At 40.1% G+C, this 12,733-nt stretch overlaps 1 protein-coding gene across 1 annotated transcript; it reads left to right on the forward strand.

The window, feature by feature from the left end:
• Positions 1-726: 726 nt before the first annotated feature.
• Positions 727-5,596, forward strand: LOC112569058 (persulfide dioxygenase ETHE1, mitochondrial-like). The gene is given in 8 exon segments (XM_025246706.1): positions 727-1,103; positions 1,428-1,572; positions 2,601-2,765; positions 2,768-2,785; positions 2,948-3,040; positions 3,242-3,331; positions 3,841-3,957; positions 4,404-5,596. Coding segments are annotated over 8 exon segments (729 nt in total). The 5' UTR covers positions 727-1,067; the 3' UTR covers positions 4,469-5,596.
• The last annotated feature ends 7,137 nt before the right edge of the window (positions 5,597-12,733 follow it).

Below are 12,733 nucleotides of genomic sequence, written 5' to 3' on the forward strand. Positions count from 1 at the left end.
TATACCACCAGTAAGTGGTCTGCCACCACCGCTTTCACCACCGTAATACCACCAACAGGCGGTCTACCCATTACTAAACCACTTGTTTGCTGTTTTCTTTTCATATGAAAGACAAATAAAACGGAAGGCATATCTGGTCAAGCGACTCGGACCAAGAGATGGAATCAAACCCTTTTGACAAGGGAGACCACCCATAACTAAAAAGTTAAATTGCTCAAAGCTTTATTCTGTCCCCTGCCTACCGAAGCACTCCTACAAGACAGCTACTATAAATTCTTTTGTAGCCTTCTTACTACTTAAAATTTTTGTACCCATTTTTGTTGTGTGTGTGTCAATATACGCGTTACATTCTCATTTGATAGGTCACTTTCCCTTTAAGTTTTTTTTATTTATTTTTTTTTAAATCTAGGATCTGTTCCGCATAAAGTGTATCGTGTCTGATGCTGCCAGCATCAGTTTGTATTACGTACACGCACATAAGCAAACCAACAAACGCAAAAAACACGTTACACGCGCATTTAACTTCTGTAAACGTGCGATCTACCAGTCACCTTCAAAACCAACGCCAGTCCCCTTCCCTTTCATGTCACGTTCGTGGATTCGGCACGTCCGCCAGGTTTCGGGACTGATCGACCTCAGGCTACACAATGGCCGACACTAGCGTATCGGACTGCTGATTGGTCGATTGTGACACACCTACTGCAACCTTCAACCTAAAACCCTTGACCCGAAAACTCGACATGCGCACAATGCATATCACGGCGCGTTTCATTGAGACTACGAGACTGGTTGCAAAGAGTCTATCTAGCTTCACACTTTCGAGTGGGTTCGATTGGAAATCACTCGTTCCTGTCTTTCCGGCCTATAGGTTACCTTTGACTGTGTTTCCGTCATGCAGCGTCACTTTCAGCAGATCGTTCGGACCATCGTTGGACAGAGCGTAGGCCATAACCTCTCAGGATGTTTACTACGGACTTGTCCGGCAGCCACGCAGAGACTGAGTATCATACGAAGTCATTCCACTGATCGCGGCAAAAGATTGTGAAGGCCATGACTGTAAAAGGAAAATGTGCAGCAACACCGGAGTGCTGCTTTTCCGACAGGTATAACTTAATGTCGCCTCTCTGAGGACATGACAGAGTGTGATACCGATCGAAAAGTTGCAGAGTAGATAGGTAAAAAAGTTGCGCCAGATAACATGATTGTTTTGACTCTCATCATTCAAAACTGTGTGTTTCATCATGTTTATACTTGTTTATAGAAGATTCAAAGTGTCCAAATGTAACTATCAATAAGTAAATAGTTTGAAAGATGCAATGATCACATTATATTTCTCTTTGTGGTGTGCACCTTTAGATACAAATTTTGTTTAGGTGTGTTGTGTGATCAATTTTATTTAATTAATTGTGTGCTTTGGGTATGTACAGCTCCTGGACTACAGGTCCTATACTTACACTTACCTTCTAGCTGATCCTGTGTCTCGAAGTGCTGTCATCATTGATCCAGTTATTGATATGGTTGATAGAGATGTTGCCCTGGTTCGTGATCTCGGCCTTGACCTAAAATTTGGAGGTAAGCCCTTGAAAAGGGACAGTCTGCCATCTCATATGCAACAGCTAAATAATTGTGCCCTCTTTTCACATGTTTAAGTTTTTATATTCAATTTCCCATTAGAAATGTTGGATAGTTGGAATGACTGTGGCTGATAAGGATTAAAAAATATGCTGTCTGCAATATTCACATTCGTGGTCTTTTACCCTTATCAAACTTCCCTGCATTGATCCCTTTCAGAGTGACAGAGTGTTAGTGTAATGTTGATTTCCCTGGTGCCAGGAGGATACTGAACACTTCAGCATTAATGCTGCTGTATTGATTTCTACTGCAGAAATAAGATTTTAACCACAATGTTTCATTTATGAAAACTTCCATTTATTTATTTTATGTAACATATGCTGTATATACACTTGGGCTTTCTGTGACTGCATGCACAACAGTGTGTATTCCTGCACTAATATGTGTTTTAAAAAATTAGATAAGATAGGTGAGTAATTTTTCTTTATTGTTTACAGTTGATTGTATTTTGAATGCTGTTTTGTCAACCTTTTTGAAGTGAGATTTGTTTATTTCATCAGAGCTGGGATTCTTATGAAGAGGCCATAATATTAACTTTATGATATTGAAGTCTTATCAGCTCAGCTACCATTTAAATTGATTCTGCTTTAACCAGAATGTTAAATTTAAACAGTATGTTTTGCTCTCTCCAGTAAATTCATTTTGCTCTCTCCAGTAAAATTAAGGTTCTTATGATTGAGGTTTGTTACAAGTCATATGGTCCCACTTGCAGTAAATATGTGAAACTAGAAGATTCTAGAACAGAATATATCATCCCTAAAGAGACAAGCACACAAATTGATGAACCATTCTTAAAACAAATCCTTGCTGCTAAAACATCGACAACAGTTAAGACTGTAGTCGATGGCCTATGCCTCAGAAGGGGCGAAGGGCCTAAAAAAAAAAAAAATAGATTGATGCTACTATATTTATGTATTTCAAAATATCCTTGGTGCTTTTAATTTTTTTATATTATTTCTCTGCTTTAGTTAACACCCACGTCCATGCAGATCACATCACAGGAACAGGTGAGATAAAAAAGAGACTGCCCACCTGCAAAAGTGTGATTGCAGGAGTCAGTAAAGCAAAAGCTGATGTGCAAATCAAAGAAGGGGACGTAATTAATTTTGGATCATATTCCCTGGAATGCTATTCTACCCTGGACACACAGATGGTGAGTTCTGTTCCAAGTGGTTAAAGCCATTTTTGTATATTGTATTTTAATGTGGAGTGATAGTCTGCAAGGGTTTTATTTTATTATTTGCTGTCAAGTGTCAAGCACAGCAAAATTTGGACAAAGGTTTTTTATTTACTTGTACACCTTTTTCTTTTCTAGGATGCATGTCATTTGTTCTTCGATCAGAGGCCATGGTCTTCACTGGAGATGCTTTGCTCATACGAGGTTGTGGTCGTACAGATTTCCAGCAAGGTGCTATATTACATTTAATTACTCCTTCACTTTTGTTATTCAAATAGTAAGTCAAGTATATGAAATCAGAAAGTCTGGGAAATGTTATTCATTATTATTTATTTTAAAAATAAGGAGATTATCTTGATGTGAAAGCAGTTTAAACTTCACAAGTTCAAGAAATTATTTCTGTTATTCCTTTATTGCCATTTTTTTTTATAGGCGATGCAGGCAAACTATATGATTCAGTCCATGGCAAAATTTTGTCTTTGCCTCCACATTTCAAAGTCTTTCCTGGTCATGATTACACAGGTGAGAGTTATTCATGACAAACTCAATTGTTACAAAATTGTTCTGGAGCTACGTTTTAAAATTTGTTGTTTATCAGAAGATATTATTTCGTCTTATCTCCACATAGATACAACCTAACTTTGTATTCTTAATAGAAGCAAATTTAATTTATTTAATTAATTTAAACTGCAACCTTTTTTTTAAACTGTATACTTATCTTTATACCTTTTTTTAAAGCTGATTGGTTTCCAAAGTAATGCAGATTGTCTAAAATAGGAACCTATAAGGAACCTTATCACTGATTTGATAGCAGCTTATCATACACATGTGGCTGTTATAACAGTATGTCTAGCAAAATGGTATTTTTTTAATTTATTTTTTGGTAGTAGGTCAACTGCAATTCTAAAACATACTATATCATTTCAATTCTGCACTTCAGCTTACAGAATTAATTGATACAGAATAAAGTTATTTACAATAGTTGTAAAACAAGGTTAAAAACATTACAAACTTGAATATTTCTGTGACAGGCCAGATGATGAGCACTGTTGGGGAGGAACTTAAGTATAACCAGCGTCTAACACGACCTCGTAGTGAATTCATCCAGATAATGAAGAATCTAAAGCTTCCCTATCCTAAACAGATTGGTAAGTTTTTGTAGTAATAGTAATGATGCACAATTTGTATAGCGCATACTCACACTCCTAAGGAGCATGCTTGGTACTGCTTAACTTTCACAGGCAGTATATAAATAAACATCAACCCTTCTCATCCTCCCACAATCCCTCTTGTGTTCTTTTATTCGCTTGTGTAAGACACATATTTTTCAAGCCTTCTGTTGTTGATGCACTCGAGTGTGTGACATTCATCACCCTGAGTATAAACTGGTTTCTTGTGATTAGGACAGTGATGATAAGAGCCTGAGATTGAATTTTGCAAGTGATAGTTTTGCATTTCAGGTGCTTTTGCGTTTATGTGGAAATTAATTCCATCAGTCATGTTAAATAGTTAATCGTGGTTGTGATGGAGATGTAGTGGTAGAGGTGGTGGTGGGTATGCTGATGACTAAAGTGGTGTTGATGATGTGTTTCAGACAAGGCTCTTCCTGCTAACATGGTTTGTGGAGTCTATGACTTTGATACACCAGCTTCTCAGTGAATTTTCAAGTTTTCTGAGCATTTCATTTTGATATTTGCATTTTCCCTGAGTCTTTAAGTCTATAAAATAATAGGTGGTCTGTGTGTGTGTGTGTGAGAGAGAGAAAGCTGTAGGGCTGCATATCTAGATCTGTGTGTCTGTGAGTAAAATATGTTTGGATTTTTATCATTGAGGTCTTATGTGCATCATGTTGACACATAAGAATTCGACTCCGTTTTATGCCAGTGTAGAAGACAGGCCAAAATATAATGGCTAATAAATATTGTTTACATTACTAATAGCAGAACTGCCAGTATATTTTGTAAAAATGTGTATCTTGAAAATTTTGTTTTTTACAAGTGATATAAATTGCTTTTAAGGCTTGATACTTGTCGTGACTTTACCTGTTATGAGTTTCACAAATATGTGATAGCTCAATTCTTAGTTTATCAGCTGTTGAACATTTTTTTTATACATAAATTTCTACATTTTGTCTTCAAAGATTATTTGTATGATTTCATGATCTGATAGCTTCTGTGATTTTAAATCTTTATATGAAGTATAACTTCTGTACCAAACTTATTTCAAGGTTTTGATAATCTTTGTATATACTTTATTTGTGCTTAATAATTATAATAGATTTATATAAAAAGTACAACTTACTGGACTTGTAGATTTAAATCTATGGTAGCACATTACGGCAAGTGGGACATTTTCTAGGTGACATATCGCTAAACCGAGCATCTCACACAAATCTTAGTGTCTGTCGGTATATTAATATATAAAATAGTTGTTTTCAAGTTTTTGTTATTGAGATCCCTTTTGAATCATTACTGCTGGCTATTTACTTTCATTTATATATATATAATATTCGAACTATTTTGAAATATATTCAATGCTGACGAGCTTCTTTTAATTTTTTTAAAAAAAATATTGCTTAGAACTTTTGTCAATGTATCCTGAGAAATGTACTGCAACACAAAGTGGTATTTAAAAATTGCATTTATGTATTAAGTTTCATTTTTGCATCTTGAAGTTGTTTCCAAATTCACTCATGATGTTATCTTGTTGAGAGTGCATTGGTGCGAAATGGCAGATTTGTGAGCTTCAGAAGCTCTAATGAAAAGAATAAAAAGATGTCATATTTTATGAAGTCGTTAACAATATAGATATGAAAATCGTTTCCTTCAGGAAGAGTGCTAGTCAACAAATACTAAATGGTTGCTAGCTACAAGCAAATACATTTTTACTGTGAGGATTTCATTCCAGAAAAATTTGAGTGCCTTGATTCCATGATGTACCGTAACAGCTCCATGATGGTACTATATTGGCAGCTTCTGTCTTTGTCCTCTCATTTATAAAAGATGAGGCTTCTGTCAGCTTATAATACAATAAAGCAACCTTCATTATTTTATTTTACACTTCTTAGCTTCCAAGTCTAGTATGTGCTTTGTAACAAAGTGTGGCTGGACCATGTTGAAGGCGCTCGAAAAATCCATAAACAGGACCCAAACATAGGTGCCAGAGGTGTCCAAATGTTGTATGATAGCATCTAAAAGAGTGAGAGTGGCATCAGACAATCCCACCCACCACCACCCCCCCACTTGCTTGGCTTGTAGGCAAACTACAGAGGATCCAGGCGATCAGCCACAGTGGAGGTTGTCAAACTTCCCACTAACACACACTTGACCACAACAGACATGAGAGCCACAGGTCGAAAATCTTTCAAGTTTTTAACATTAATAAGTAATAAATGAGGAACACTGATATCAATGGATACCCCACTCCACTGAAAAAAATCTCCAGTGAGGAGTGTTACGACAATCTTCTTTAAAAGAAAAGGGAAAAAAAGAAAGAAAATAAATTCATTGACAAAGGACGGGCCAGGGTACACCAGACCCACCTGTCCACCCTCTCGTCAGGCCTGATCTTCCATCACACACCTGTCCCTAGCTGCGGTAGTCGTTTTGTCGTTTTCTCTCTAAGCGCAGTCGCCATGGTGACGGGAGATAGTACTCGCCGGTTTAGTATTGCCATCCTTGGAACAAGACTGCTCATTTCCAGACATTGGTTGCCTGCGATATTTCACAGACTCTGTTTATTCAGCACATTGTACAGACTGCAGCCGCTCGATCAAACAACAGGAAGACCGGGTGGTCTCCTAAGATTAGAGCATACTTCAGGAAAACCAGCAATATGTCCCTGTGTGTCGTGGCCGGCAAGCTGTTTTTGTCATTCCTTATTGGTTTTTTTTTCACAGCCACACATTTTTAATTATGTGTGAGGCTTTCAGTGTGGTCGCAGCAAAATTCACACATAACGCCTACATTTCAAACTTTATCCCACACTCACATCACGGACGTAGATATCAGTTCGTGGACACATGTACCGTTGACATTCACTTACCATATTTGTAGTTCTACCATGTCGAGGGTGCTACCAGTCAGGTTTAACCTCTTCCTCGAGTTGTGTTATATTTTCCTGTGCTTCACTCGCACTTAGTCTCCATAAAAGAAACTGTTTACATGCAAGACCCTGCAATGTGGACTGTCGGCGATCCCACCCCATATGCACCTCCTCATATGCATTCACAACAGGTTCGTACTTAGAGACTCACTGAATGAAAACACAGCCTCATTTATATATGGAGTAGCACCTTTTGGCAAAATTCTGATGAGGGAGTGGGGGAAAAGGCCGATTATTGCTCGTCCCACTAGCTTTAGTAGACTTTTCGGCGAGGGGGAATGGGTGTTTTACGCTAAGGAGTTAGGCACCAGCCTTGTAAACAGATGCAACATGCAGAGAAAGAACAGCATGCCCGAGACGAGATTTGAACCCAGGACATCCAACCCTCACTGCATTGGTGACAGGCGCTAACCGTTGCGCCACCGGGCCTCCTCGGTGAAGACAGCAAAGAAGGAAGAAAGCCGGACCCGAACATCTTTCTGCGCATGTGCAGACTCTGATCTCCCTCCACCTGCTGTCGATACTAAATATCGGGTGCAATGTTATCCTTCCACCAACAATACCCACCCTTCTGGGGTTATGCGCTTCTCTCTGCGTTGCTATGGTGACCAGCTGAAGTGCAGAAAGTGGAAAGGATGGGTGTGGTTGACCCAGCAACTAATGCCGTATCACTGACAGAAATCGGATGCCATATGCATAGAAAGATGAGCGTTGCCCGGGATGAGATCGGAACTCGAGACACCCGATCATCACTGCAGTGTACGAACAAGGTGCATGCTGGGAACAGAGCGCTGTTCTAAATACAGATGGTCCGGCTACATCCTCGTCCTGACAATCAGGCCTTCAATCAATCGAGGAAAATTCAAATCAAACATCGACAGTCAATTTGATTTGCAGATATCAAGGGAGCGGTTATATTTACAAGGTTATTCAACTGAAAACGGATTTATTATTTGTGGGTGGGGTGGGGGAGAGGAAGGTGTGAGAGATGCAGTCCTGATGTCTGTGTGCGTCATAAGGACATTAAACCTTTGTAAACAACAATTTGCATTATAATGGCCTTGTAATGAACTGGCTTTATACAGAAATACATTTCTGTCTCTGTCATCAGTCCAAGTCTTGTACAGACACGAGCTAATTTCCTTGTCCTCGCCCAGCACGTGACCCCAGCAATGACCCCAGCACTGACCCACTTGTTGTTCCAGACGGACCGATATTTCTGTAGCTGTCAAACATAGAGACTAGGAAAAAGCCTGGCAGGTGACTGGCCACAGACCTTCTTTATGAACAGACTAGCTAAATGTTGCATTTAAAAACTATTCTTCGTTTGCTTTGGAAGCAAGCTTTGCTCTTAATGTGACAGGAGATGAGAGATGTAGAGACACGAGGGAGCACATTGAGTCTGGAAGCTTAATAAATGGGGTTTGCTCCACCTCACTGCATTTTTTATACAGCGCATTCTAACAAAGACTAGTCTGTGATACAGGAAATATCCATAAATAATGTGATGCAGTATCAATATTTACGCATTATTTTAAATTATTATTCCTTTTGTTTTAAGTATTCTCTCGACATAATACAAAGAATTTTTTACCTTAAAAATATTTAACAGTTTCCATTTCATTATATTATCAGACACAAAAAAATAAATAAAATAAAAGTGTTGATGGCGGTACGATATATCTTACCATCAGACCTGACGAGAGAGGGGGTGGACAGGTGGGTCTGGTGTACCCGGGCCTGCAGCTGTACAGACGACCTCTCCGGGGTCCTTGTAATTGTAATCGTAAATTATTTTCCAGTATGTAATAATTTGTTTACAATTCAATTTTCAATATTTACATTTCATTCAGTAACGTAATATAGACTGTAAACATTGTGACAAGTAACTAGAATCTACATCACTACTTGAATATCGAGTTGTTTAATTACACTTGGGTTAGTAAATGAGCAAAAAGGACGGTTAATGATCCAACTTGTATATCATAAAAAATCTCTAGACTGAGGAATGTTCCAGACCCTCCCTTTCAATCCCCCTCTCGCCAGGCCTGCGAGGCTCACACAGACACACGTCACCTCCATCCCAGCACAATTAACGACAATCAATAACGAGCGTCACCTTGCCACATGAACGAGTGCTGGATGAACACGTCACATCCACCCCAGCAAAAAATGAGCGATCACCTCCAAGTGGAAGTCATTTGCCTTAATTGTTAGTCTTTCTGTACAGAAAGTGTGTGTTGACATTGCCTTCATCGGTGTCGATGGAGCTTTCACAATGTTTCATCTCTCCTGGAATTTGTTTAGTGTTGCGTGTCCTTTAGTTGGTGAGTGTGTGTGTGTACGAACACACCGCGCGCTGCTGACACACTCTCGTGTGACCCTGCGTGAGACTGTGTGATCCGTGTGTTGACAAACTCCGTGTCTTTTTTCGTTACCCCAGTGATTGTTATCTTTGCTAATAATCCTTCTTTGTATGTGATTACTTCCATTGTTCCTGTCAGTGGCGCCCATCTTTGTTTATATTTCGTAGAATTTCGCACAACGGAAATTGCCGATGAAGCGCGAGACGGCAGAGTGTAACGAGAGAGAAAACCGTTAGTCCTCCGGAAGTACCCCCTTCACCCTTCTGTACCTTTCTCCAGCAGTCTGTCTCTTCTCTCTCCATCTCCTCTCTCTCACACACACATACATTAGACCGCACGCACACAGGTGAACACACAAACATACAGTTCGGTCACACACACACAAACACACAGTTCGGTCACACACACATGCACACAAACACATGCGCACACACACGCATGTACACAAACAACTCTCGCCACGGTCTGAAGCAGACCCAGACTCCGACCAAGGACAGTGAGAAATAAATTACTCCAGTAAAACAAACTTCAGGACAGCGCCCCGCGCGTGCGACGAGCGAGAGATCAATCATGCGTGATGTCGGTCGGGTGGATCAGTTTGCCATAACTCACTTTACTTGCAAGGTCTGCGAAACACAAGAGCGACAACTTTAGGCACAAAGAGATTTCTGGTAAAAGCGGTCATAAAATAAAAAGTTACGTAGTTCAAATTTATTTTATATTATTTCATTTTTAAAGTTTTTCAGCTTTATTTGTCCTTCTTGGTTATTAACAAATTGAAGGGATACATATAAACGAGTGTACCTATAAGCAGCCGTTGTGAGCTCCTCAAATAACTAAAAACAATACTCGCATCAAACCATAGAGAAGATTGTATGGAATATGTCTATGATTACAAATATTGGAACAAATTCACAAACACCCATAAAACGCACAAACGTATCTACCACACGTAGGTGGGTGGGTATAAGGGTAATTTGTTCCATTAACTTGACACCTATGCCAATAATTAACAAAATTATAATTTCTAATGTTTATATCAATATTTAATGAGTATTTTGTGTTTGCCCACTGGTGTGATCTGCTGCCGCGTACCACCTGTGTTTTGTGTAGCACAGGTATGTCGACATAATACTGTGTAGGTATGTAAAATAATTCTTTGGAGTAGAGATATGTCGCCACAATACTGTGTAGTAGAAGTAGAGGTGTGTAGAACTAATTCTGTGTAGTAGAGATCATATGTCGACATAATACTGTTTTCATTTAAAGCCACAGGTAACATCGTGGAACAAAGGAACATGGTCGGCCGGAGCCACGTACACCTGAGCAAACAACCAACTCGACCTTCGTGTATTCAAACAAATATTCCTGATATATTGGAGGGGATCGGATAAACATTCTTTTATGTTTCAGCCGCCTGCTGCAAACATTCCTGCAAACAAAGCAACACTGCTTTATTTAAGAGTCGGTATTGTTTTGCCATTTCTTTTGTAGACAAATTGTTATCACATTGAAAATTCGCTTAAAATATCTCCTATAGCGTATCATGAAAACATTGATAAAGTATAGTGTAACAGGAATTGATAGGGTGTGCTGTTGTCTACATTTACTGTCATAATGTTATCTGAAGTTATATGATAAGTATTTGGATGAGTGGGGTGAGTACCCCATTGTAATGGCAAGGTTTTAGACCTTAGACTACAATGAATGCACGATGACGATACTGGAGTGCTACTGAAGAGTAGTGCAGGTAGTTCATATAGTGCAGGTAAGTTGGGATTTTAGGAGTTGCATTTGATTGTAACATCAGAAGAGGAGAAGGATCACACATCAGAGAGTCCGTAATTGAAATATCCACATTGACCAGGCTTTTTGTTTGCGGAAAACGGGGGAAAAAAAGCCAGAATGTCGTTCGTGAGCGGGTGGATAATTTGGGTGAAAGCTGCTGACGAAGGTGTATGCTGCGCCTTTAAAAAAAAAAAAAAAGGACAAGAAGACTGAGTGTCATATTGGGTGCCGGTAGCTTGCCATAACCGACACTCCACAGGTCTGTCTGGCGTTACTGTGGAGGTCGAGCATGAAGGATACAAAAGTCACCCTGCTCCACCCGTCCTCTTTCACGCACGACTGACTCCGGCAGTCCATTCAACGCACAAGCAGGCACAACGCTTCGACAGTTTAGCCTTCTTCATAATTCATCATGCACAGATGCCTTTCACAGTTTCACCATGTCATGGTCACATCTCCAAGCACGTGCGTGTCTACCCACCCGACACAGCGCCGCCAATGTCCTTGACCAGGTCAAGGGTCAACTTGTTCGCACCCTCCTCGTTTGTGGACCACCCGGTAACTGGGTTAACAAAACCTCTTTGTGTGGCACGTTACAGTAATTTCGCCGAACTCTTTTTCTTGGGATGGGTGGCAGGAAGAGGGAGGGAAAGTGGACGAAAGATTTACGCTGGTCGTGCAGTTGTCGCCTGCACCTGCCTTGACCGAAAATTGCGCCATCGTTCAGACGCCGATAAGCATCTGCTAAGCGTCTCTTGCCGCCAGCGCCATTAAACTTGGAGCAGGACAACACACGGAGAAATGAATATTGTATTTCCCGCAGGAGATATGTCTGACCCACGGTCGGCGTATAGGTCCGGGAGGTGTGTGTGTGGGGTGGGTGGGTGGGTGGGTAGTTTTGTGGGGAGACAATCAATAAGGCAGGGACGGGGGAGCGGATGGCGCTGCTCCACATCTCTCAGCCTCCTGCCGCGCGTCTGAAAGAAACTGTTATGTTTTTAATGTAGTCCGCGAGTTAGAGACAGACTTAAAGGTAGAGACAGAGTACAGGCTGTGATGGCGGTGATAAGGCTGTGACGTGCTGTGTGACGTCTGTGAGGGACAGGAAGTGTCGGTTATTGTTAGGATTTGAACTGAAGTGACCAGTCGTTAGTTTAATTAGTGATATAGCTATATTAGTGATAACAATCAAGATGGCTACGAGCAATGTCCAACCATATCATCGCATCGAGTTGACGTCAGTGGAAGACGAGACTTCGTTGAAGCAGCCGAGAGTTCAGTGTAATTTCTCTTATTAAAGTCAGCATCATCTAAAACATTCAACTTTTTTCCACATGAACAGACATGAAAATAGACGAGATTCGAACTCATCGTAACTTTTACTAGATTCTAAGCAGTTTTATTTTGCCTTTACAATCCTTTAAGAGGACATCCGCGCACTTGAAAAACTAACAAACTGTGTGTGGTGCTGTGTATCTGACCTCAGTCTGTCCGTCATAAAAACACACAACGGGTCTTAATTTCGAAAGAAGAAAAGAGTGAAAAGTTTCTTACCACCCTCATTTCCCATCCCCCGTCATATTCGCAATCCTTCCCCTCCTCTGCTGCAACAACTACAACTACACCACAGTTTCTAAAAGAGAAAAGTGCCATGCAGTCTGTTTTA

The sequence above is a fragment of the Pomacea canaliculata genome, linkage group LG7, assembly GCF_003073045.1.
Source record: "Pomacea canaliculata isolate SZHN2017 linkage group LG7, ASM307304v1, whole genome shotgun sequence".
Lineage (NCBI taxonomy): Eukaryota > Metazoa > Mollusca > Gastropoda > Architaenioglossa > Ampullariidae > Pomacea > Pomacea canaliculata.